Here is a 21,146-nt window from a genome sequence, read left to right as displayed (position 1 = left end):
TACATCCGCCGCCCGGGCCGCCCAACACCTGCGCTAACAGGAGGCAGGACAGGCCCAGCACCCCTTTTGTATCCCCGCATCCCAAGGGACCTGCCAGCTCTTCCCCCGGCTCCCGCCGCGTCCCCCATCCACACCCCAGCCCGCACCCTCCCAGGGGGGATTTAAACCAGACCCCGGAAGCCTACCCTGCCGCCGCGGTGCACGCCGGGAGCTGTAGTCACAGCTCCCCAGCGGCCATCCTGCTTTTGAGTGGCGTGGGCCAGGGCGGGGAAACCACGAGTCCCGTGAGCCTCTGCGGCGGGGGGGGCCGGCGTTTGAACCGGCGGCGTTGTTGTTGACGCCATATTGCTGGTGCGGGGGTTACGGCCGGGAGCGCCATCGCCGCCGCCATCGCCGCCGCCCGGGCCCTGCCATCGCCATCGCCCCGCATCGGCCACCCCGCACCGCGCACCTGGGACCGGCACCGCGTCTCTCGGCACTGCTCGTGTCCCGCCACCGGCCGCGGGCGGAATTTGTCCCGGCCGGGCAGGGCGGAGCGGGCGAGGAGAGCGGAGATCCAGCTGGACTCAACCGGGGTTGCTGCTGCCGCTGCCGGGGCCGCTCCCTAGAGAGAGGCCGGCGGGGAGGCGGCGGAGGCGGCCCTGACGCAGCCGCCCCCTCCTTTCCCTTCCCTCCCCCCCAGCCCACTCCAGACAGCGGGGAAGACGCCTCTGGGCAGGGCCGGCTGCTGCTGTCTCCACCGCTGCCCCTCGCTCCGAGCCCCCTTGGCCGCTCCGCGCCATGGCTTGCGGCGCCACTTTGAAAAGGACTCTGGATTTCGACCCGCTGCTGAGCCCGGCGTCCCCGAAGCGAAGGCGATGTGCGCCATTGTCAGCCCCGGCCTCTGCCGCCTCCTCCTCCTTCGCCGCCGCTGCCTCCTCCCCGCAGAAATACCTGCGCATGGAGCCCTCGCCCTTCGGAGAGGTGTCGTCCCGGCTCACCACAGGTGAGGGACGCGGCACTCCTTGCGCCCGGCAGCCCCCGGGCGGCAGTTCGGCGGGGAGGGGGCCGGGAAGGCGGCCGGGAAGCGGGGAGGAGGAAGAAGGGGGGTTTGGGTGGGTCTGGCGTCCCCCTCCAGCCATTTTCTGCCGGTCTGTGCGGCTGGCAGCGGCCGGGGCGATCCCTACTCGGCTTGGCACCGAGAGACACAATAGAAATGGCCGTTTGCAGCAGGGGAGGAGGGGGAGGAGGAGGAGGGACGGGGAGGAAGAAGGGGGGGCGGGTTGAGCCGATGCGGGCGGGTGGCCATAGGAAAGGGGTCGGTGAAGGCGGGGGGTGGGGGATGAGATGAGACTGGAGAAAAGGACCCGAGCGGCGTGGGAGATGGGGGTGCTGTTGGGGGGAAGCTCGATCCTAGGAAAGGAGGAGGCCGGTTTTTTTTTTTTTTTTTCCTCCCCTTTCCTCCTTGTACTACGAGTGCTTGGATGTGGCAGGGAGAGCCGCAGGGGCGAGTCGAGCTCCGGAAACGCTGGAGGCGGCAGGGGACAGGGGTGCGGGCGAGGTGGGGCTGGGGTCGGGAGTCGGCGGGGCCCCAGTCGATCCCTTCCTCGCAGCCATTATCGGTGGGTCGAGGCGGCGGCACCTCCTCCCGTTGCTCAGACATCGGGGGAGGGCGAGGGGGGCAGGGCGGGGAGGCCGGCTTGTCATCCATCACCCGCAAAACGCCAGTGGGAAAAGGCAAAAGCGAATAAAACAAAGGGGTAATCCCACTTCCCAGCTCCTTAATACGGGCTATCGTCCCGGGTAACCCATTCTGTGGTATCCTTAAAAGTTCCCTAGGAAACCCGAGCGTTAAAAGCGGTTGTGTGCAAGGGTGAGAATTGCCTTTAGGGCAGATAAAATGGGATCGGGCGGTCTCCTGCTCTCATCTGGGAGACGCAGAGCAAGAGCGAAGCCCTTTTACATTTTTAAGGTGCGAGAGATGAGTCAACCGGCGGCCCTAAAAGCTCGAGGTCTGCATGTGTAATGGTTGTCAATTAAAAATCAACCTAGTTCTTTTTAGCAGCGAGTAGGGAGAGAAGAAAGGAACGAATCTTGGTTGGGCACGAAGGATTGATTGGCCCGTGCCATGCTTAGTCCAGTGGGCAGCTTCCAGCAATGCACTCAGGGACGGTGCAGCTCGCGGCCATGAGCGGCTGTAGCGCCGAGGTATGGATGTACCCGTGTCCTTTGTGTGCAGGGAAAAAAAAAGCCCTCTGCAGTTGTTGCAGCAGAATTCCTTCCGCTGTTGTGTTTGGTACTCCCTTTTATAACACAAGTTGGCTCCAGGTTACCGAGCACTAAGTTTGAATGTTCAGATTGCCATCTACACGTAGGACGGTGCCTCGTTTCCATTCTTAGTTCGGAAAACGGTACTGTACAATACATTTTTTAGAGCTTTTATTCAAATAATAAAAAATTGCTATGGAGGAAATATAGAGGGCATACAGAGTAAAACTTGGCATCAGTGCTTGATATTTTTTTGAACCTCTAGGAAAGGATCTTGAATGAGTCAGCGGTCTGAGATGAGAGTTGTGATGGATGGCACTCCCTGGTACAGCAAGGCATTGCATGTACTTTGAAATAGCTATTTAAAATCAGACCTAATTTAATTATTTTAGAGGATAAGTATTGCTTCTTTGCAGTGATTTCTTTTGATTTCTTTGGGTTTGAAGGGCTTAGGATATGAATATTTAATATAAATATTGTCTGGCCGGTAAATATGTATTGCTGAAAGGAAGCAAATCAATAAAATTTTCAGAAGAGACAACCTAGAGCAGTATTTGAGGTAATACCTAAGCTTCTGCTCCAACCATTCTGAAGGGCTTAAAAACTGAAATTGAGCAAATACAGGCCTCTTTGTCTCCTGAGAAAATCAGAGGTGCAGGTGGTAATCTATGTGAAAAGGTGATTGGTGTACAAACAAAGGTGTATTTTATGTATAAAAAAATGTGTTTATTATAATGAAGAGTGAATGACAGTAAATCAAAATGTCTCGTACAGCACTTGAATACTCCTAAGCAAAACGTGAAGCATTTATAAGTTGTGCACGTTTACATGGGTCTTGCCTAAAAGCTCCCTCTGTGGTTTCCGTTACAGAAAAAAAAAAAGTGTCTTTATACCGTGCTGGTATAAATGAATCTGTTAATCAGCTTGCTTAGCTTCAAATTTCAGTTGAATTTGGTGGTATTATCACACTGTATCTATTTCATTTCGACACTCACTAAGCAAAATAGAGCTCACAATTTTAAAGAGGCCTGTTGAAAAGTTGTGTGTGATTCATCTAATTTTGTAAATGTACCTGTGAACTATTAGTTTGCCTTTTTCCTGGTAGTCACTTGGAAGAATCAGATGGTTTATTCTAGAGCTCTGACTTAGATTGAGGCCTAGTGTGCTGCAGAAATATATATAGCTTTCCATTAATTCTAAAACGAGTTCACGTGACCATTTCTGATGCAGATGTCTGTATTAGGATCAGATAAATCTTGCTGTATCTGTGAAAAGAATTCCAGTCTGATTTAAAAAGTTAACCATTATGTGTTCATTTTTATGTTGGGAAATTTATTAACAACAGCCACAATTCAGTTGACTTGGGCTTTTCTCAGCCTGTTACTGCAATCCTTAGATTTCCAGCACTTCAAAAGTGTCTGTCTGAATTTTGTGTAATGAAAATTAACGTTCATATGAAGGCAGAGCTCCGGATATAAAGGACCTGATGCTTAGACTTTATGCTTAAACATTTTTCTTCTATCTGATACTCTGACCTGGTAGTGTTTAACTTCACACAGTGGAAACCATATCAGCACCAGGACTTCTTACCACATCGTTCCTCATTTCAAAAATGAATTATCTGGAAGTAGAATGCTACAGATTGATTGAGGGGTGTGTGGGGAACTGAGAATACAGTGTGGTAGTCAGATGAGAAAACAGCTGTCTGTATAGAGTGGTCATAGACAAATAACCAATGTTTGAGAGAGGATAGGCTTATTCAAGATGAAATTTATCTCTCACAAGAGTGTTTTAATATTTTGTGGTTATTTGAACAGCTGTTAGGTCACTTCCAGTTTCTCGGTGAATTTGGCAGTCAAACTGTAATTGTGGCTTTACAGTCTGTACTTTTTGTGGAATTGTGCTTACTGGCTTGAGCCGTACTCATGAGTATGTTTGCTAATTTTTGAATAGCATTATTTGCATGTTGAATGATGTTTTTAAAACTGTTCACTATAAGCAGTGCAGAACATACCAGCCTGGCATAAAACTGGTTTAGTTTTGAAAGAGTGGCTGCCCTTAAATATTTTTCTATTGCTTGAATACTTACAGATGAGTTTTAGTTTCATGTAAGTTCTAGCTATAAATGAGACTGTTTTGTGTAATCAGAATAACTGCACCTGAGTCTGGATGCTGCCTATGTGTTATGCATACACATTTCCTCTGAAGTCCAGAGGATGCTATTCTGTTTCAAAGCTGTTAAATGAATTCAAAAGTGAACGGAGAAAACATTAGCAGTATTATTTCTCTGTTCTCTGTTTTGGAACCATTGTTTACAGTTTTACCCAGTTGAAAGATTGTTTGGGAGTAGGGAGAAAAAAAGAAAAAACTACACTTAAATTTTTTAAATTCATAGGCAGGCTAGTTGTTGAAAGCCTGAATGTGTGGACATTTCTGAGATTGAAGCTACAGTGGGAAATACAGTTGAAAGAAATTGGGGGTCAGAAGGGAGAAATAATGTTGATCTTGGGGATTTAAATCTCCTAATTCCTGGTACATATAAACACTGAAGGCAGACTGAGATTCCACACTTCATCCAAAACCAGAGGTTAACTTGAAAGACCTCTATGCAGTCAAAAAGGATTAAATAATTTAGAAGTCCACCGACTTCAGTACATGCAGTTTTTCCTCCATCTGAAACTTTCATCTGCTTCAGCACTTCCCCAGCAACTAACTAATGTTGCAAACTAAAAACCAGAGTGGGTGGAGCTGTTGATAACAGGCCTCTTGTGAGGAACTCATTACAAATAGAAGGTAGGTAAATTTGCCTTTAGAATGTCCTTTTTCTTTCACAGAAAAGTCTGGAAAGAGATTCATGTAATTGACACAGTTTTTCAAAGTTAATGCTAGAAAATGTCTTTGACCTTTTTGAATAGGAGGAACTGTTAGTCTTCCCTGTGGGCTGTCCTCCTACGACCTTTGAGTTGCCCTCTTGAGCAAACTGCACTACTTCTGTCTGAAACTTGGTCAGGCAATGCCCAAGCATAGGTTTGGCTTTTAAATGAGCAGATCCAGTGGCTTTGGAATGTGACATATTAGTAGTGCTGCACCTCTTTCTGCTTAATTTCTGTTTTGTTAACTTATCCACGTGTGTATTTATTGCTAAATTGTCTGGGTGAAATGCCAAGTTTCTCATTGCGCTCCAATATTGCAGAATTCATTAGGATTTTAAAAACAAAAACATTCCCACCTCTTAAAAAAAGTCACATAATAGCTGCATCTGGACTTCATAATTTAATTTATATGAGAAATTTCTGTATAGGTGCCTGTGATGACCATAAATGTTAAATATCCTTGGTTGTAGATGTCATAAAATGTTGAAGCCATTTTTTTTGTTTCAATGGCAAGTCTGATAAATGCAGTGTGACAATTTTTCCTGTGAAGGGAAAGATCTAATTGCTGTGTCTAATACATTTTGCATTACTTGATTTATTTTTCATTCCTCAATCCCTTGATCAGGAGAATGAAGACTTCCTGAAATAGTACATTTGCAGAATGAGCTAATGCATATGTGAACGTTGAGCTTGTGGGAGAACCAGAACTTTTGTCAGTGTGAAATCTGGAGTAACTGGATCTCCTGAGGTTGCCTGCTCTGTGCTCCAGTCTGTGGCAAGCTCCTTCTGTCTGTTCTGTAGCTGTAGCCAGTGGCTATGAGGTGTCAGCATGTACCCTTATCAGTGTTTTCTCTCTGGCTTAGAGCATGCTCCTATGAGGGGGAGCCTGGTTTCCAAAAGTATGCATTCTGGTACTAACCTCATAACATGCCTAATTGAGAAGCATTAGTGGAGTGGTTGACATCTGAGACCAAAGCGAGAGAGTAAGAGGAATATTTGGGTTGTTTTAATTTTCTGTCTCTGCCAGAGTTCCCTGGTTAAGTAGGAAAAAACCCCTGAGGAATACCTTTATCCATTGCTCTGCTGCAGTGCTGTCTTTAGGGGAATCTGGCATCTTCAAATTAACATCGTATGTCAGTAGTCTGGTGGGGAGACCAAAAGTAGGAATGTGGTAACATCAGCTAGGTGTTGAATAAGGTTGAAGGCCTAATGGAAATGTTATATGTTAATTTGAACTAGGATAGTGGAGTGTTTGGCTTTAACAGAAGCTGAAATCCCTAAAGATGTATGCCACTGACATCAGGATAGCATTTGATTGATTACTTAGAAGAAATCTCAGGCATGGTTCAAGTTTGAATGCATACGTTGAATGGTGACATTGCCAACTGAAACCTGAGCTAAAGGTTCCATTTCAGGCCTGGAAGACTGCTACTCTGATTTCAGCGCGTTGAGTCACCTTCCTGTGTGTTTTGCTGAATTTTTCTTTAGCTAAATGAGAGAAATTAGGAACTGGGATGAGAGATGGATAGTTTAAATATCAAGCCCAAAGAAGAAAGTCCTTCAGGTGAAACAATCAGCACCTTCATAGTTGATAAGCAGTTATTAAAATGAAGAAAATAATTGTTTGACTTTAAAACTTTCTAAGTTGAACTGCCGTTTCCTTTGTACATAATTGCTAGGTAATTACAGGTCAGGGTGAAGTAATTAGATGGCAGAATTTTGAAAAATTCTTATCGTGAATTAAAGTAGGAAGGCTACATCACTCCTTGTAAATGAATATTGGCTTTGCAGTCCATTAGTGTGACAATTATATTTCAGATGTCAAACTTGAAGTCTAATTTACCCTGTTCATATTTCATCCTCTCTTCATTTGGAAATCATTGTTCTCCACATGGCATCTTGGGTTCTGAAAGATCTTAAGGCAGAATTTAGAGAGCCTGTGTACTCAGCTTTATGCTCTCAGTACACAGCTCTGGATAAAAAAAAGAGTAATCATGTATTTCATTATATTTGGGTATATTTGACTGAATCCTTGATGCCTTTGGTGGTTATGGTGAGACGATAGTAGTTTTCGTTTGTTATTCTTTATCTTAGCCTTGAACCTGAAGGAGAAGGGGGGCCTAAAACACATTATTGTGTAACTGGTAGAGATTCATAGTCATGTTGAATTTGAAATGCTATTTATGAACTACTAATTCATTTCAGTGTGTTAGCAGTGTGGCTTTTTCTTGCTGCTACACCATATTCACAAGTCGGATTTTCACTTTTGGCTCCGCTGCCTGGTGATTCCTGTTAAATAGCTCTGTGCCTTCAGAGGCATCTCTAACCAGTAAAATCACTGAGCACAGGGGGCAAACTGAGATTATGAAGAAACTGAGGATAGGCCGCACTTAAATTTTACAGTCTTAGAGAAGGTGATAGTAGATTTTCTTCACTGAGTGTACTTTCAGATTCTAAGTTTTTATATATAAAATAATTTGTTAATTAAAATGCATGTCATTGTTTTAAAGGACAATTTGGGCTTCCACATAAAAAAACTGTGCTGTGTTTTACACCAGTTCAGTGCACATTTTAAGTTAGTTGTGCACTGCAGAGAGAACAGTCAGAGCTAATTGGAAGGCCGAGAAGTTGGAAAACTGAACTTGAAAAAGCAGGAAGGTTTTCTGGAAGCAAAAGTAGGTTGGATCTACTGATTCTAAGCTTTGTTTAACTGAGTCAGAGTTTTAAAATTCTTTACAGTCAGATGTCTGCTGTATAGGTGGTGTTCAGAAGTTGTCTGGTTTGCACTGCCTTAATATTTCATGGCTTCCTGCAAGTGCTGAGATGCTATAAAAGTGTTGTTAATATATTTGTGTGGAATTGCAAAATAGACCAGTAAGTGGAAGAAGTAACTGGGTATATTTTCTTACTGTATTAGATTATTTTAATTTGACATTCAGATTTTCATTTAAAATGAGTCATAAATATTTGCAGGCTTACATTTCACTTCACAGTGAAGTAGTTTTAAGTCTAAAATTTTATGCTACTGTAGGTTAATAAGAATGTCTGCTTAGTTTTTCCTGATATAAGAATGTACCTGCTTTATTTAAAACATTTCTGGTCTCATCTTTCATGTGAGATGTCAGTGAGAGTTTGGTGCTGTGTTAAACTTGCATTTCTTGACTGTCAATCTCCCTTTTTATAAGTGATGGAAATTGGGAAGTATTAGATAAGTCAGCCTCCTTGCCTGCTGAGGTACTGAGGATGCCTTGCAGTCCAGTTCTCTGTACTGAGCAGTTGTGCCTTAAATCTTCTAAGTTAGTCTGAATGGAGGAATACCGTTTACCAAACCAGGTTATAGGCATGCTTAGCAGGTGTTCAGCCAGTGCTTAACATTTCAGGCTTTTTTTCTCCTCCTTGCAGTTTGCAGTGTAGTCAAAATACAGTGCAGTTTAGTTTAAATAGTCCTTTCTCTTGAACTTTGCTTAGTTTTATACCTTCAGCTGAAGTCATAGTAATGCCAGCTGTTAAAGTGATTTTGTCAGGATGGGGATCTCCCAGATCTGTCAGTAGTGTTTCTTGAGATTTTTGATTTTCACAGTAGGATTTGAAGGTGGCAATTTAAAAAGTGTTGCCAAATTAGAAGTAGATGAAATTGCTGTAATGTCATTGAGACTTCTTTTCCACAATTCAGTATAATTTAGAATAGAGTCGTGTATCTTTGGTCTACAAATCTTGATTTTCTATCCTAGTTGTTACTGTTTTCCCAGAGTCCGCACCTGATTTCTCTGCCTCCTCTCCCTGTTTCCCCCATACGCCCCTCCTTGCTTTTGCTCCTTCTGTCCTGGCTGGTGTTTTAACAGTTTCTCTAAATCATTCCTTGTTTAATTTCTTGGTTTTGTTAGGACTGAAGGAGACATGGCATATGATTATTGATTTAACTCTTGCAGTTTTATCATTTGAGCGGAGTCTGTTCACTTTTTTTTGTCCTTAATGATTTTGGTGGTTAATGTGGTTTGAGAATGTTTCTGCAAAAAGATGAAAGGAGAACTGTAAAAATATTTTTATTAAAGTTGTTACACCTGAAATTTGGCTGATTTTTTTGCAGTTCAGAAAGTATGGCCAGGACAAAGTAGTCATAGTGAAGGATGGTCATGGTCTGTTATGTTCTTCAATTAATACAAATGCAATGTGAATATGTGCAGTCAGGTTTCTCATAGTGTAAACATGCTTTAGGACAGATGATCATAGGAGCTAATTTGGTTCCCATTCAGAATTATGCAGTATCACTGGAGCCAGAACAGCGCTTGATTTTGAGGAGAAGTGTTGTTCTGCCGCCATAGTGCCGCTGAGTATAAATGTTGTTAGGCCACTCTCTGAGTGATATGTGTATGCACATGATCAGGTCTGTTTAATTTTGGAAGCCTGGCTGCATCTTGGTTTAACATGATTTATGTACCTTGATACTGTACAGGAGTGTTTGTATCTTCTCCTACAGAAAGTATGAATCCTTCATCCCCCCACACCACTGTCTTGTGATTTCTTATCTTAATTTACCTGCCGTGCTTTTTTATTACTGTTTTATTACTGTCTTCTGCATTTGCTGCTTCTTTGAACCATATTACTGACCTCCCATAAGAGAGTTGAAAATTTTACACTTGCACACTTGGGACTGAAAGGCTGTCAAGTCCTTAATCAGTGGACAAAATCCAAGAAGCTCCTTTGCTGACAGTCCTGTGTACTCAAAACAGGTTTCTCTCTTTTTATAAATTGGAAATCTCTAGACTGACTCATGGAATTGAACCATGACAGTATTTAAACGTCTGAACTGATAATTTTAAGTGTTTCCTTCCACTTGGTCTAGCAGAGGCTTCAGCGGCTGACTGAAGAAGGTGGTAGCTGAAGGTACCTGCATCACATGGTTCCTTATTAGAAGTGTTCAGATATGGAACCTCATAGCATATGGATTACAAACACAAAATTTGGTTTAAGTTTTCATGGTATTGTATTAGCAAAATGTGACAGAAATCGGAAGGGTCTGAGTGGAGTCCTTTGTAACTCTGACATGATCATGCAAATTTTTATGTACCTGAATTTTGGAAAGTTGTCCTTGCTAAAAAGTGTAGAAGTGTCATTGGAAGCCAATTGTGCAGGTAATTTTTTCTTGAAGCATTTGACCACTTAAAAGTAAGAGTTCTCATAAAGGATGAGAATCTGTGGAAATTTCTTCATGAAAAGAATGTAAAAAATAGAAAATTCTTTTTTTTTTCTTGAATATTTTACATTGCCAGAGGATATGCAGTTAGGCCACTTATGCACCTGAGAGCCATTTGGTATGTGTAATTTCAGAGAGAAGGCACACAGGATTGGTAGTTCCTGTTCCAAGGATTAGTTTTTCCCTTATGATTCTACAGTGGAAATGAATTATTAAAATAACCTGCTGTATTCATTCATTGCAATCAAAAGCTGCACTACATATTGTCATACTCCTTTAAAAGAGACTGTTGATCCATCCACTGTATTTTATTTGGATAAATTTGAGACTTGTCAAAAATGTTGTGGAAGGCTTCTGTATTTTTCCTGTCAGTTTCCAACTCTTTGATATTTTAAGCAGTAGGTGCTTAATGGTATTGTCTAAATTGTGTTTTCCTCTTCACTGTGCTGCCTGGAGGACAGCCTACAGAGAGGGAATGGCAATTCTTGTGGCTGTTTATTCTTGAGTGTCTTGTTACTCTTACCTCTGTGAGTGATAAAATGCTGTCTGGGAGTGAAAGATTAAATTAAAGATTAAATTCATGAATATAATTAATACCAGTATAAGTTTTATAGCCATATTTTTATCCATGCACATTATATCATTCCTAAATTTTAGGATGCTGGATTTTTTTTGTTAGCAATACTTTGATACCAGTACTTGACCTTAAATAAGAACATTTTTGCTAGTGTTCTGGTGAAAACAGCCTGGGTTACCTTTCTTTTAATTAGTTTATTGGTTTTATGTCTTAGGTAAGACATCACTTCTGCAGGTCATGTTTTAAGAGTCTGTCTGTCCTTTATCATCTGCTATTTATCTACAGCATTTGATGTTTGAGAGAAAAGCAAGTGAAATGGTAAAATGTAAAGATAATTATTTTAGGGTTTTTTGTTTTTTTTTTCTCTTTTTAGAACAAATTCTGTACAACATAAAACAGGAGTACAAACGCATGCAGAAGAGAAGACATTTAGAAAATAGCTTCCAGCAGACAGATCCTTGTTGTTCTACTGATGCACAGCCACATGCATTTCTCCTCACTGGACCAGCTTTGCCAGGTACTCAGATAATTCTGTGTAGTTTTCCTATGTTTTCTTAGACTCTGCTTGTGTAAACAACTTCTACTTACTTGGTGGTTTATGGCACCTTCTCACCGGTTACTGTTGTTTTTTGGCCATAAATTGGATGTAATTCTGCTATATTCTGTTATTCTGTCAGATTCCATTTGAGTAAATAGTTCTCCCCGTTACCTGTTGTGTTATGACACGTTCCCACTAGTTACTGCTGCTTTTTTTGGCAGTAGCGGTATTGGTCTGGAAGATGGTAGCTTTGCATTTTAAAAATTGGTCAGACAAAAACCTGGCACTGTTTTCAGGAGACCATCTTGCCTGCTCTGTCACTGATAGTGTAATAGGCTTTTGCAAAGCAGCTGTCTCGGCACCAATATACTGTACTATAATTTTTATATAAAATAGAAGCTTAAATTTGTATGCGGCAACTGCCATGTAAATGGTGTTCACAGTGTTTGTGTGATGTTCCTGGGGTTTTGATGGTTGTGCATGTTGTCCATTGCAGATGTCTTCCTTTTTGAGCATCCAGTTCTGCTTCAGTAGTAATTAGGAGGATCAAATAGCAGAGTAAATCTTCAAATGTTTTGTAAAGTTCCTTTAATTTAAAGATGTGAAAAAACCTGATTATAAAAAAAACTGGTTCTGATCTACTTGTAATTGTAAATTGGTATGCCCAAATATTTACTCTTAGGTACTTCATCTGCAGCATCATCACCATTGAAAAAAGAACAGCCCCTGTTTACTCTCAGACAAGTTGGAATGATCTGTGAACGCTTGCTGAAAGAACGTGAAGAGAAAATCCGTGAAGAGTATGAAGAAATTTTGACCACAAAGCTTGCAGGTATCTTACAGTTCAGAATAATATAAGTCAGAGTGATTTTGAAAGCTTAAAACTTCTCTTGTTTTTGTTACGGTGTATGTTTTTTTCTGACCTGATCTGATGAAGGAATGGGGTTGCATACATACCAGAAAAAATGATGTTTACTCCCTATGATAGGTTTTTTCCTTCTGTGCTGCTTTGGATAGAAAGTATGACTCTTAGTTATTACTACTCAGTGAAGACAGTGGTTTTATTTCAGTTAGAACTTTCTCTTGCTATTTTGTCTTGAATTGACAGTTTCCCTTCTTTTTTTTTTTCCCTTCTTCAGAAAGACTGCCTGTAGAGCTCTTTTTGAAGGACTGTTTTTTTGTTTTGTTTTTTTCCTGCTTGGGAACTGACTTCCTTTTTCTGGAATTTGGCAAGATGACAGTACCTAAGATTTCCCTTTCTCTTCCCAGTACTTAGCATTACACTGCTGCCAGCAGTGTTTGGTATCTGCTTGAGAGTCAGTTCAACTGTTTTTCTGAAGCTCCATGTTGAATTCTTGTATTTTACAATTCAGCTGAAATTCTTGGCACCTGATGCCAGCTTATCTTTCCATCAAGATCTGCTAATGTCAGCACTGTAAATATGACCTTTCTTCAGTGTTTGAGGGCCATTACTTCTAAGCCTCTTGCTAGCATTTGAGCACCTAAATTCTTGTGCGTTCAGAGGTAGGTGTTTTCACAGTATGATGTGGAGTTTAATATTTAGTGTGATGATAATGAAAACCTGAGCACACTGTTCTGCAGATGTGCTTTTGAATACCTACTGCTGTTGTGCTTTCCACCTGAAAATGCATCAGAATTAAAGTTGGCAGGTCTCTTCAGGTGGGAATAAAACCTTTTACAGGCATGCACATGCAGAAAGTCACCAGGCTTGTAAGTTGCTTGTGATGGTATTGTCTGTGCACCCAAGATCCTGTTCATGTTCTGCACCTGCTGATCTGCCATTTCTGTGTAAGAAATTGCTATAGTTCTATGTCCCTCTTAAATCTACATCTGTTACAAACAATAACTAAAGCCATGAATACTTCTGCTGCTTTGAGCCTGGTGCTCTATTTCAGTGTTATTCTTTTTAACCTGCTTCAGCCTGATGAATAAGGACTCTATAGAACTTTTTCTCCTAATTTATGTATGTTAGGAATTGGGTAATTTCTTGTGTTTTCTGAAATTCATTTCATTTAGCAGCATTCATAACCATTTGAAAACCACATAGATTTACATTTCTTCCAGACTCTTGTGGACTACAAGCTTGTAGCTCTTTACAAACAGGAAGCCCCTCTGTCAAGTTCCTTACATGTGCTCTGTCTCTCAGTCCCAAAAGGAGCATTGTTTAGTTTGTTTTTGGGAAAGGGAGGGGATTGAATTTTATCTGGGAGTTGCGGTTTAGTGAGATGATTTAGTTTTACTTGTTCTTACCATGGTGCTCACCAAAAGAGCAGTTAGGGAGATCATGTTACTGCATCACATATATTAAGCCAGTAATACATTTTCAACATTATATGAGAATTTAAAGACTGGCAAAAGAATTTAGACATTCCCTGCATGGAAGGCCAGTTATGGTTGTCTGCTGACAAAATGGTTATATCCTTTTCTAAACTTAGTGCAGTAAGGTGATACTCCTTGTTACAGAAGTGAGGTCAAAGGAAATGTAACTGGAAATTCCATAATAAATCTCAGTTGAATAGATTCTTTCAAGTGACTTAACTGAATGTTTGCATCTTGGGGTATTTTCTGAATCAGAGTTGTCATGTAGGTAGTTAGCCAGATTGTCATGTAGGTAGTTAGCCTGTTCTTTCCTTCTTCCATGTTCTTTGCAAGTAGAGTTGCTTTTCATGCAGAATAAATGTTTGGTAAATGGAAAACTCAGATCATTGTAATGTCCTGATTTCTCTTCCTGCCTCTGTTACCTGAAACTGCTGTGTTAGTGCAAACTTGGTTTTGCAAGAGCCTTAGCAAAACACTAGGTTGGCTGTAAAGGTTTTAAAGAATCTCTGAAAAACAGCCTTTTATAGTATTGTAATTGTATTTGTTTTCATGTCATTTAGCCACCTGACTTAAAATAATTAAGATGTATATGATACAGTGATGTAAGTATTTGTGCAGTGTTCACTTAAATTCTCAAGTAGTTAACTGTAGGCTGCTCCTATCTTTGGATTGCTTATCTTCTGAATCTGAATATCGCAAGAACGGGGCTTTTTTAGTAACTGGATTTTTAAAAAAATTGCAAAGCTATAGTTCTAACTAAGGCGATGTTACAAAGCAGCTGTGTATGCCAACTTCCACCTTAATGGAAGAACATTTGCAAGTTTGATTTTGGCCTTTAATACATACTTTTAGGAAAAATTCTAGTTGGTGTTACATTTTCAAATGGTTTCAGTGCGCTGGATCCTTCCGTCTGCCCTTTGTGTTATTTTGTTGTTTGGCTGAAGTCTTCACATAGCTGCTGAAAAGCGGCTGATCAGAACTGCAGTGAAACAGGTCGTGCTTGTGGGCAGAGGGGAGCTGGCCACCATGACTGCAGGCCCCCTTGGTCAGGGATGAATGTCCTTAGATCTTTGGGTCCGCTCCGTACTTTGGGCTGCTGCTGCACTGCTTGCTGATTACTGATACCCTGTTTACTTCAAAGGTGAAGCTCATCCCTGCAAGAGGATGGGGACTTTATTGGGGCAAACCTGTGGGACTAGGAACCACTACAAATCTAACTGCATTTTTGGTTGAAGATTGCCTTCTTTGACCTTGCCCTTTTCTCAGAACACCCCACATTGCTGCACATGTATTTTTCCACAAGGGAGGAAGGGGAATGGAGAGGAGCGGCATCTGGTAGATATTACTCTCCTTGTTCAATTTCCTAATTCTGAAAGGTGATATCCTGCTGATGAGTGCAGTATTAAAACTGAATAAAATATTGCGAATGTATTTGTATGTATGTATGTGTATAGAAGGAATAACCTTTCTGTGAAATAAGTTCCAACAGTGCTTAGTTCAAAGCCAAGTATGTTTCATATCAAAATTTCATTTCAGATGACACAGTAACTGTTTTCATGCAGTCCACAGTCAAATATATGTCTCCCAGAGTAGCTGCTTCTGTGATTAGAATGACTCAAAAGTTAGTCACTTAGCATTTCATCCTTTTAGTTTCTTTGCTTTTGATTTTTCTGGCAGTCAGCAAATATAATTTCTAACTCTGTAGCAAGTCCCTTTCCTGTACTTTTGTGTTTCCATTTCATTAAATTAATTTTCTTACCTCTGGTAGTGGTAGGAGCAGACAAATTATGTTTCCAGCCTAGCACAGACCTTTGTGCCATGTTTTCTACTCTGGCCCCATTATGGATCTGTAAAATGGGCACACTTCATTTCTTCAAAATACAGTGTGTGATACTTAGCAGGTGTGAGGTATATTGAGGTCTTTGTTACATGCTTCATAATTCTCTTTGTGTTTACTGCCATCTTTCTCATTTACAGAAGTTTGTATGGGAGAGCCTTTTAATTTAAGGGGACATTACCTGAGTTGTTCTGGAGGATAAAAGAAATGGCAGCTATGAACTGTATTAAGTTATTTAAAACTACTGCAGTTTGGGGTGTGTTTGACTTGTATAATTTCTGTATATAAAAATTAGCCCTGAGTATTTTTCTGCTGGATTTGAACTTAATACTCATACTTGCAATGTTTCATCCTTGCAGAACAATATGACGCATTTGTGAAGTTCACGCATGATCAGATCATGCGACGATATGGAGAACAGCCTGCCAGTTGTGAGTATCTCTTTCTTCTGGTCCCTGTGGCACCACTGAATTACCAAGTGTTCAATAATTTAAATGGCCATTGTTTGCTGTTAAGCTGCTAGGCCCCAAGGTAAAATACTCAAAATTGAAAATATGGAATATTGAGATTGAAAGAGAGGTGTGAGAGAAAATGCAGCTTGCGTTTAAAACATCTAGACCTGGTTTCCCATAGCATGCTGGAGTTTAGTTTTGAAACCAGTTTTGATACTACCAGAGAAGGTTTGCACAGAGCTGATACTTGTTACTGCTGTCCTTAATGCTTCTTTTATTTTTTCTCTTTCCAGATGTTTCATGAATCACACTTTCTGCATATGTGGGCTGCCCTATACACCCTGTTTTATTGTTGCAAGCTGTCCCAGTAAAGACTTGCAACAATGCCATATTTTTTCCCCCCTGTGAACACAGGTTATTTCAAGCTTTTGTCAGTGGCAACCACTCTTATGCAGCAACTGGTTTTGGAGTGCTCCCTGATGTCAGTACCACCTGGATGTGGACCTTTGCTACCTGTAATAATACCAGTGGCCTCATTTGCTGTATCATTACAATTTGGCTTCTTATGTTAATAAGTTTGAAAAAGTAAAGGATTAAAGCTGGTGTTCTAGAAGTTGCCCTTCACTGGTTGTGTAAATAAAAATGTAGAATGACACTTCTGACTGAAGTTAGTGTGGTTTTCATAACTGTGCACTACAACAGAGCTGTAATCACAGTTAAGTTAGAATGTAATCCCAGGACAATTTTAAGCAAATAGCCCACAGTACTGCCTGTGAAATAGTGAAGGAGGGCATTTCTGTATTCCATGACTTTTTTGGGGGTTAAGAATGGGTTTATATGATTTCTCATTTTTGTAGTTTTTATTTATTCTATCAGTCTTTAACAAATGTTTATTGCTGCAATTTTTCAGTGTATCATTGTTTTACTGCCCTTGTAGTACTGGAATTTAGTTGGAAGAATAAAACATTTACTTCTAATCTGTTTGTTTTTAATATGCAGGTGGAACTTTTGCTGTGTGTATGAATAAACTTAAATCTGAGTGTTTAAATGAAAACTTTATTTACTAGCAATAGTGGGTGGGTCAGTTTTAGATCAGGAGAAGGAGGTGGATTAAAATCTCAGGTCATTCTTCAGAGGCAGAGAAATCTTCCTTATATTGGCTGTTGTGTTTCGTGTTGAGGAAGCATGTTTGGTACAGAACGGACACAAAACTGGTGATGTCACTTGCTGCAGCTGACTCAAACAGCAGCTGCACTTGCCTTCCTTCAGCTTTCAGTGACACATTAAAGGAAATTGTTATTGAGATAGAGCAGGTGCATGTACTGCAAGCTGGAACAGTGTAGCTATTGCAAGATTTGAAGGTGTGTAATGCCTATTAAGGGTTGAGGGCCTTGTTGGATGCATTCAGCTGTTGACAGACTGCTGTGTTGGTGCTGGCTGCTGCTGTCTGGGCATTGCTGGGTCTCTGAATCACTGCAAATTTCCTACATGGCAAGTCCAGATCTGTGTGTTATGGAGTGGAAGTATTGCTACCAAAGTTACCTGCTCTGGGGACAAGAAAGCAGTTTCAAAGTAATCATTTGATTATAAACTGCTGTCTTCTCTAACTTAATGTCAGCTTCTGGTTAAAGGGAAGTCTGCTCTGTGATAGATCTATGTCCCATCTCAGATTAACAGAGGATTTGAGTTGAAGCTGGTAGATGAACTTGGCAATTGGCTCATGCTTACTTACAGTATCAGAGAAACCTTGTGATGAGCTCTGCTGTTGGGTGAACTCTTTCACTTAAGAGTGAGATTGAAGGTTCAGAATTGGACGCATTGCCACAGTATCAGGTATTTTCCGCTCACTTCCCTGAAACCTATCTTGCCTAAATATTTGGATTATCTCTATTTTCAGAATCCCAGAAATGAGAAATCTCTACTAGACTCCCCTCCCGGGTCTTCTGTCACTGAAGATAAAACTATCAAGGGTTGTAATTTCTGTTGTCTGCCTTAAAGTCCTCAGTCCCTCCTTCCTGCTCCTCACTTTTTGACCTCCTTTTATTAAGTTGCCCAAGCTAGGAAAATCACTGCTTCTAGGTAGACCACCATGCAAATTCTAGCATCCTCATACATCTCAAGTATTTCCTGTGTTATTATCTTTTCTTTTGGGATATTAAGATTTATAAATAAGAAGTGATGTCATGCTAGCACCCAGCCACTTGTGTACTGCTCCAAATTGATGCATTATAAGCAGTCTTGTGGCAGATGAAAAGCCTGGCACCGTGGGTGCTTGTGTATCACAGCTGTGGTATGCTTAATTTGGGCCTGTTTTGGAAATGAGGTTGCATTCTTTAAAATTTTTCATTTTTTAACCTGCTGCTTGTTTTGTCTTGGCCACTTCAAACTGGCTCCTTTCCTTAATCTCAGTGCCAGTATCTAGTGTGATGAATCACACATGAAAGACTTGTTCTAACAAGAGTCATACTCTTCAATAGGAAAATAGCTGGCAGCTTGATGGCTGTTGAAAAAATTAGGGAAACTGAGGTACTGTGAGGAGCCAGTTGTGCTTGAAAACCAGCCTGCTTTGCAGAACCTTTTCAAAGGCTTTAGAGTCAAGGAGAAATGGATACAGTTCAATAACCAGGCAGTTCTTGGCACTACTTTATGGTGGCCACATGTAGAATGTTTCTGCCATTTGTATGTAACTGCAGTCTTGCCCAAAAGCCAAGCAAGCAGAGAACAGTTAAGTGGAACTTAACAGAGTGAAACCAAAGATCTTGGTTAACCTGTTTTTAAGGTAGTGATGTATTTCTTTCTTTCCAAGCAGATCTCAGTTACTTGTGTACTTGAAAAGCAGCATGCACATCCTGCGTGTTGATTTTTGTGTCTAGATGTGAGAGCATATAACCATAAGATGACTCGGCAGTTTTCAAGGTTGCAAAGGAAGGAGATTCAAGCAGTCTCGTGTGCTGATGTTTGAGGTTTGCCTGTGTACACTTGAACAGCATGACCAGTCACAGATTCTGCTTGTAAACTGCTTTGTGAAAGCTCTCTTTGTTCCCGAGTTGGGAATTGGGAAGGATTTTAGATTTCTGACTCCACAGTGGGGAGAAAAAAAATGGGAGGCTGGTAAAGTATTAAAAGTTTATGCTCTTGTTAACCAGTGCTTGTGACTTTTGTATTGGAAGTCATTCTCAGTGATGAAATGGCTTTTACAGGCACCTGGGCTGTTCGTATAGTTTATTGCTGTTGTAGGCTTCAAGATAAAAAAAATTACAAAGTTTGTGTTTGAAACCAGTAGTACAGTAGTGTAAAGAGGTGTCAAAGAACAGCATCTGTAACAGTAGAGAAAAAGGGTTGGAAAATTATTGTAATGAGTGTTAACTTGCATTCAGGTCTGATCTTTGGCAGTAGTTCTGCTGAAAGATGTGGCTACCTAAGAATATGATACAGTTAGTTCAGAGGTGAGGCTTTACACTAGAGTTTCAGAACTACTACAGATATTAGCACTTTGGGGTTTTTTTGTACTGTTTTCTTTAAGTGAACATTGCAGACAGTGAAAATTTTTTGGAATGTCTGCAAAACATGTTATTACTATGCAGACAGTTGTAGAAACTAATTTTTAATTTTCCAGTTGAAATCTCTGTTTCAGCTAAGGTATGTGAGGGTGTCTCAGCTGTTACTGATGTTGGTTCCAGATTCAGTGATTGTTAAGCTCTTTATCCAGGAAAGTAGAACTGATTGCAAAGACCAGCTTCTGAAGAAAGAAAGGTGAACTAAATTAAATTTAAGACCAGTTTAGTTTGTTTTTAAATGTTCAATCTTCTTACCCTCCTTGCTGAAGAAAATGAAGCGCCAAGGACAAAACTAAAGATTTGATCTGAGAAACCGTATGTAGCACAGCAAATGTGACTTTAACCATACAAATTTGTTATTAGTTCAAGGGAAGAAACAGCCATTAACTATTAATTTTACTGTTTTAATGTCATGTTGCCTGCACATTTGGGGATTAAAGGCCACACACTGTTGAGGCTGGTTTCTCTTTATTTCTGAATGTTTTACCCTCTGGGGGTGTGAGTTACCTGGGTGAGGTTAGCAGAGGGGGGTGGCATGAGACAGCTACACAGCGAAGCCCTTGGCTTCTTGTCCTCTTGCACATCACGGAGACATTTGGTGCTGCTCCCTTTCATTTGTCAAGTGTGTTTGTGAGATAAATGGGGTGAGGTTCAGGATGGGGTGTTCAGCCTTCACTGCTGCTGCAATGTCTCGCTTTCCTCTCTGCTCCTGGAAAGCTGTCTGTGCTACTGAACAGCTCCCTGAGCCTGCTTACCAGGGAAGAATGGGAGTATTTTACCTGTGTCTTGAAACTTGCAAGTGCGATCCTAAAAATTCATGCTCTTGAGGTTTTTGTCATTGTTTCCCAAGGCAGTAGAGTCATAAGCTACCTCCTCCTCCCCCTTCTGAACTGGCTGGCAGCATTTAGAACCTGACCCCCACTTAGACGCAGCAGGACATGACGCTGTAACTCTGCGATTCCTGCAGCTGGAAAATACGCTCAGGGAGGGCAGGAGTTGCGAATTTAAAACAAGCCTGACATCTCTTATCTGCATTCCCAGGGAAACAGCTGGCTAAGTTACTGGTTCTGTAACAGGACTTCCCCTTTCCAGTAAAGATCTGGTTTATGGAAGTGATTATGGAGGGTTTATCAAAGCATGGCGGATGCACTGCTCTGGAGGGCAATGCAGCTTTTCCCCTTTGGTTCCTAAGGCTTTTCCCATGGTTGAAGAACAGGGTAAAGGCACTAGCATAAGCACATTTGCTCCTTACACAGTGAAGGGAAAAGGGTGGTCTGAGAAGGCCTTTTAAAGATTGATCATCAGAAGATTGATCATCAGATGAGCAGTGCTGGTACACACTCAGCCTACCTTGCTTTTCACACAGCTGTTTCCTTTGCCTGCATGCAGCACAAACCTTTGCCAAAGAGGGAGGTTACAACATGTGCTTTAGGTGGGGATTTTCCTACCTTCCACCTGAGTGCACAACTGCCATGTTCTCAGTCTGCTGACAGAAGTGTTCCTAACTGCAGAAGTCAGCTAGTACCCATCA

The 21,146-nt window shown here is 41.3% G+C and overlaps 1 protein-coding gene across 1 annotated transcript; it reads left to right on the top strand.

The window, feature by feature from the left end:
* Window positions 1–324: 324 nt before the first annotated feature.
* Window positions 325–17,035, top strand: AKIRIN2 (akirin 2). The gene is made up of 5 exons (XM_084201959.1): window positions 325–985; window positions 11,265–11,408; window positions 12,112–12,261; window positions 15,966–16,037; window positions 16,352–17,035. The coding sequence occupies exons 1-5, from the start codon at window positions 781–783 to the stop codon at window positions 16,360–16,362; spliced, it is 582 nt and encodes a 193-aa protein (XP_084058085.1). The 5' UTR covers window positions 325–780; the 3' UTR covers window positions 16,363–17,035.
* Window positions 17,036–21,146: the final 4,111 nt, after the last annotated feature.

Source organism: Fringilla coelebs (genome assembly GCF_963513975.1).
Source record: "Fringilla coelebs genome assembly, chromosome: 3".
In the NCBI taxonomy this organism is placed as follows: domain Eukaryota; kingdom Metazoa; phylum Chordata; class Aves; order Passeriformes; family Fringillidae; genus Fringilla; species Fringilla coelebs.
Note: the sequence above shows the minus strand (reverse complement) of the source record. Positions and strands in the feature narration are given on the sequence as shown.

What these genes read in the sequence shown, in the direction of transcription:
- AKIRIN2 (XM_084201959.1), top strand. Translation starts at nt 781, where the DNA reads ATGGCTTGCGGCGCCACTTTGAAAAGGACTCTGGATTTCGACCCGCTG. An exon ending in GTCGTCCCGGCTCACCACAG is followed by an intron (nt 986 to 11,264) that starts GTGAGGGACGCG and finishes TTCTCTTTTTAG; the next exon opens with AACAAATTCTGTACAACATA. An exon ending in CACTGGACCAGCTTTGCCAG is followed by an intron (nt 11,409 to 12,111) that starts GTACTCAGATAA and finishes ATTTACTCTTAG; the next exon opens with GTACTTCATCTGCAGCATCA.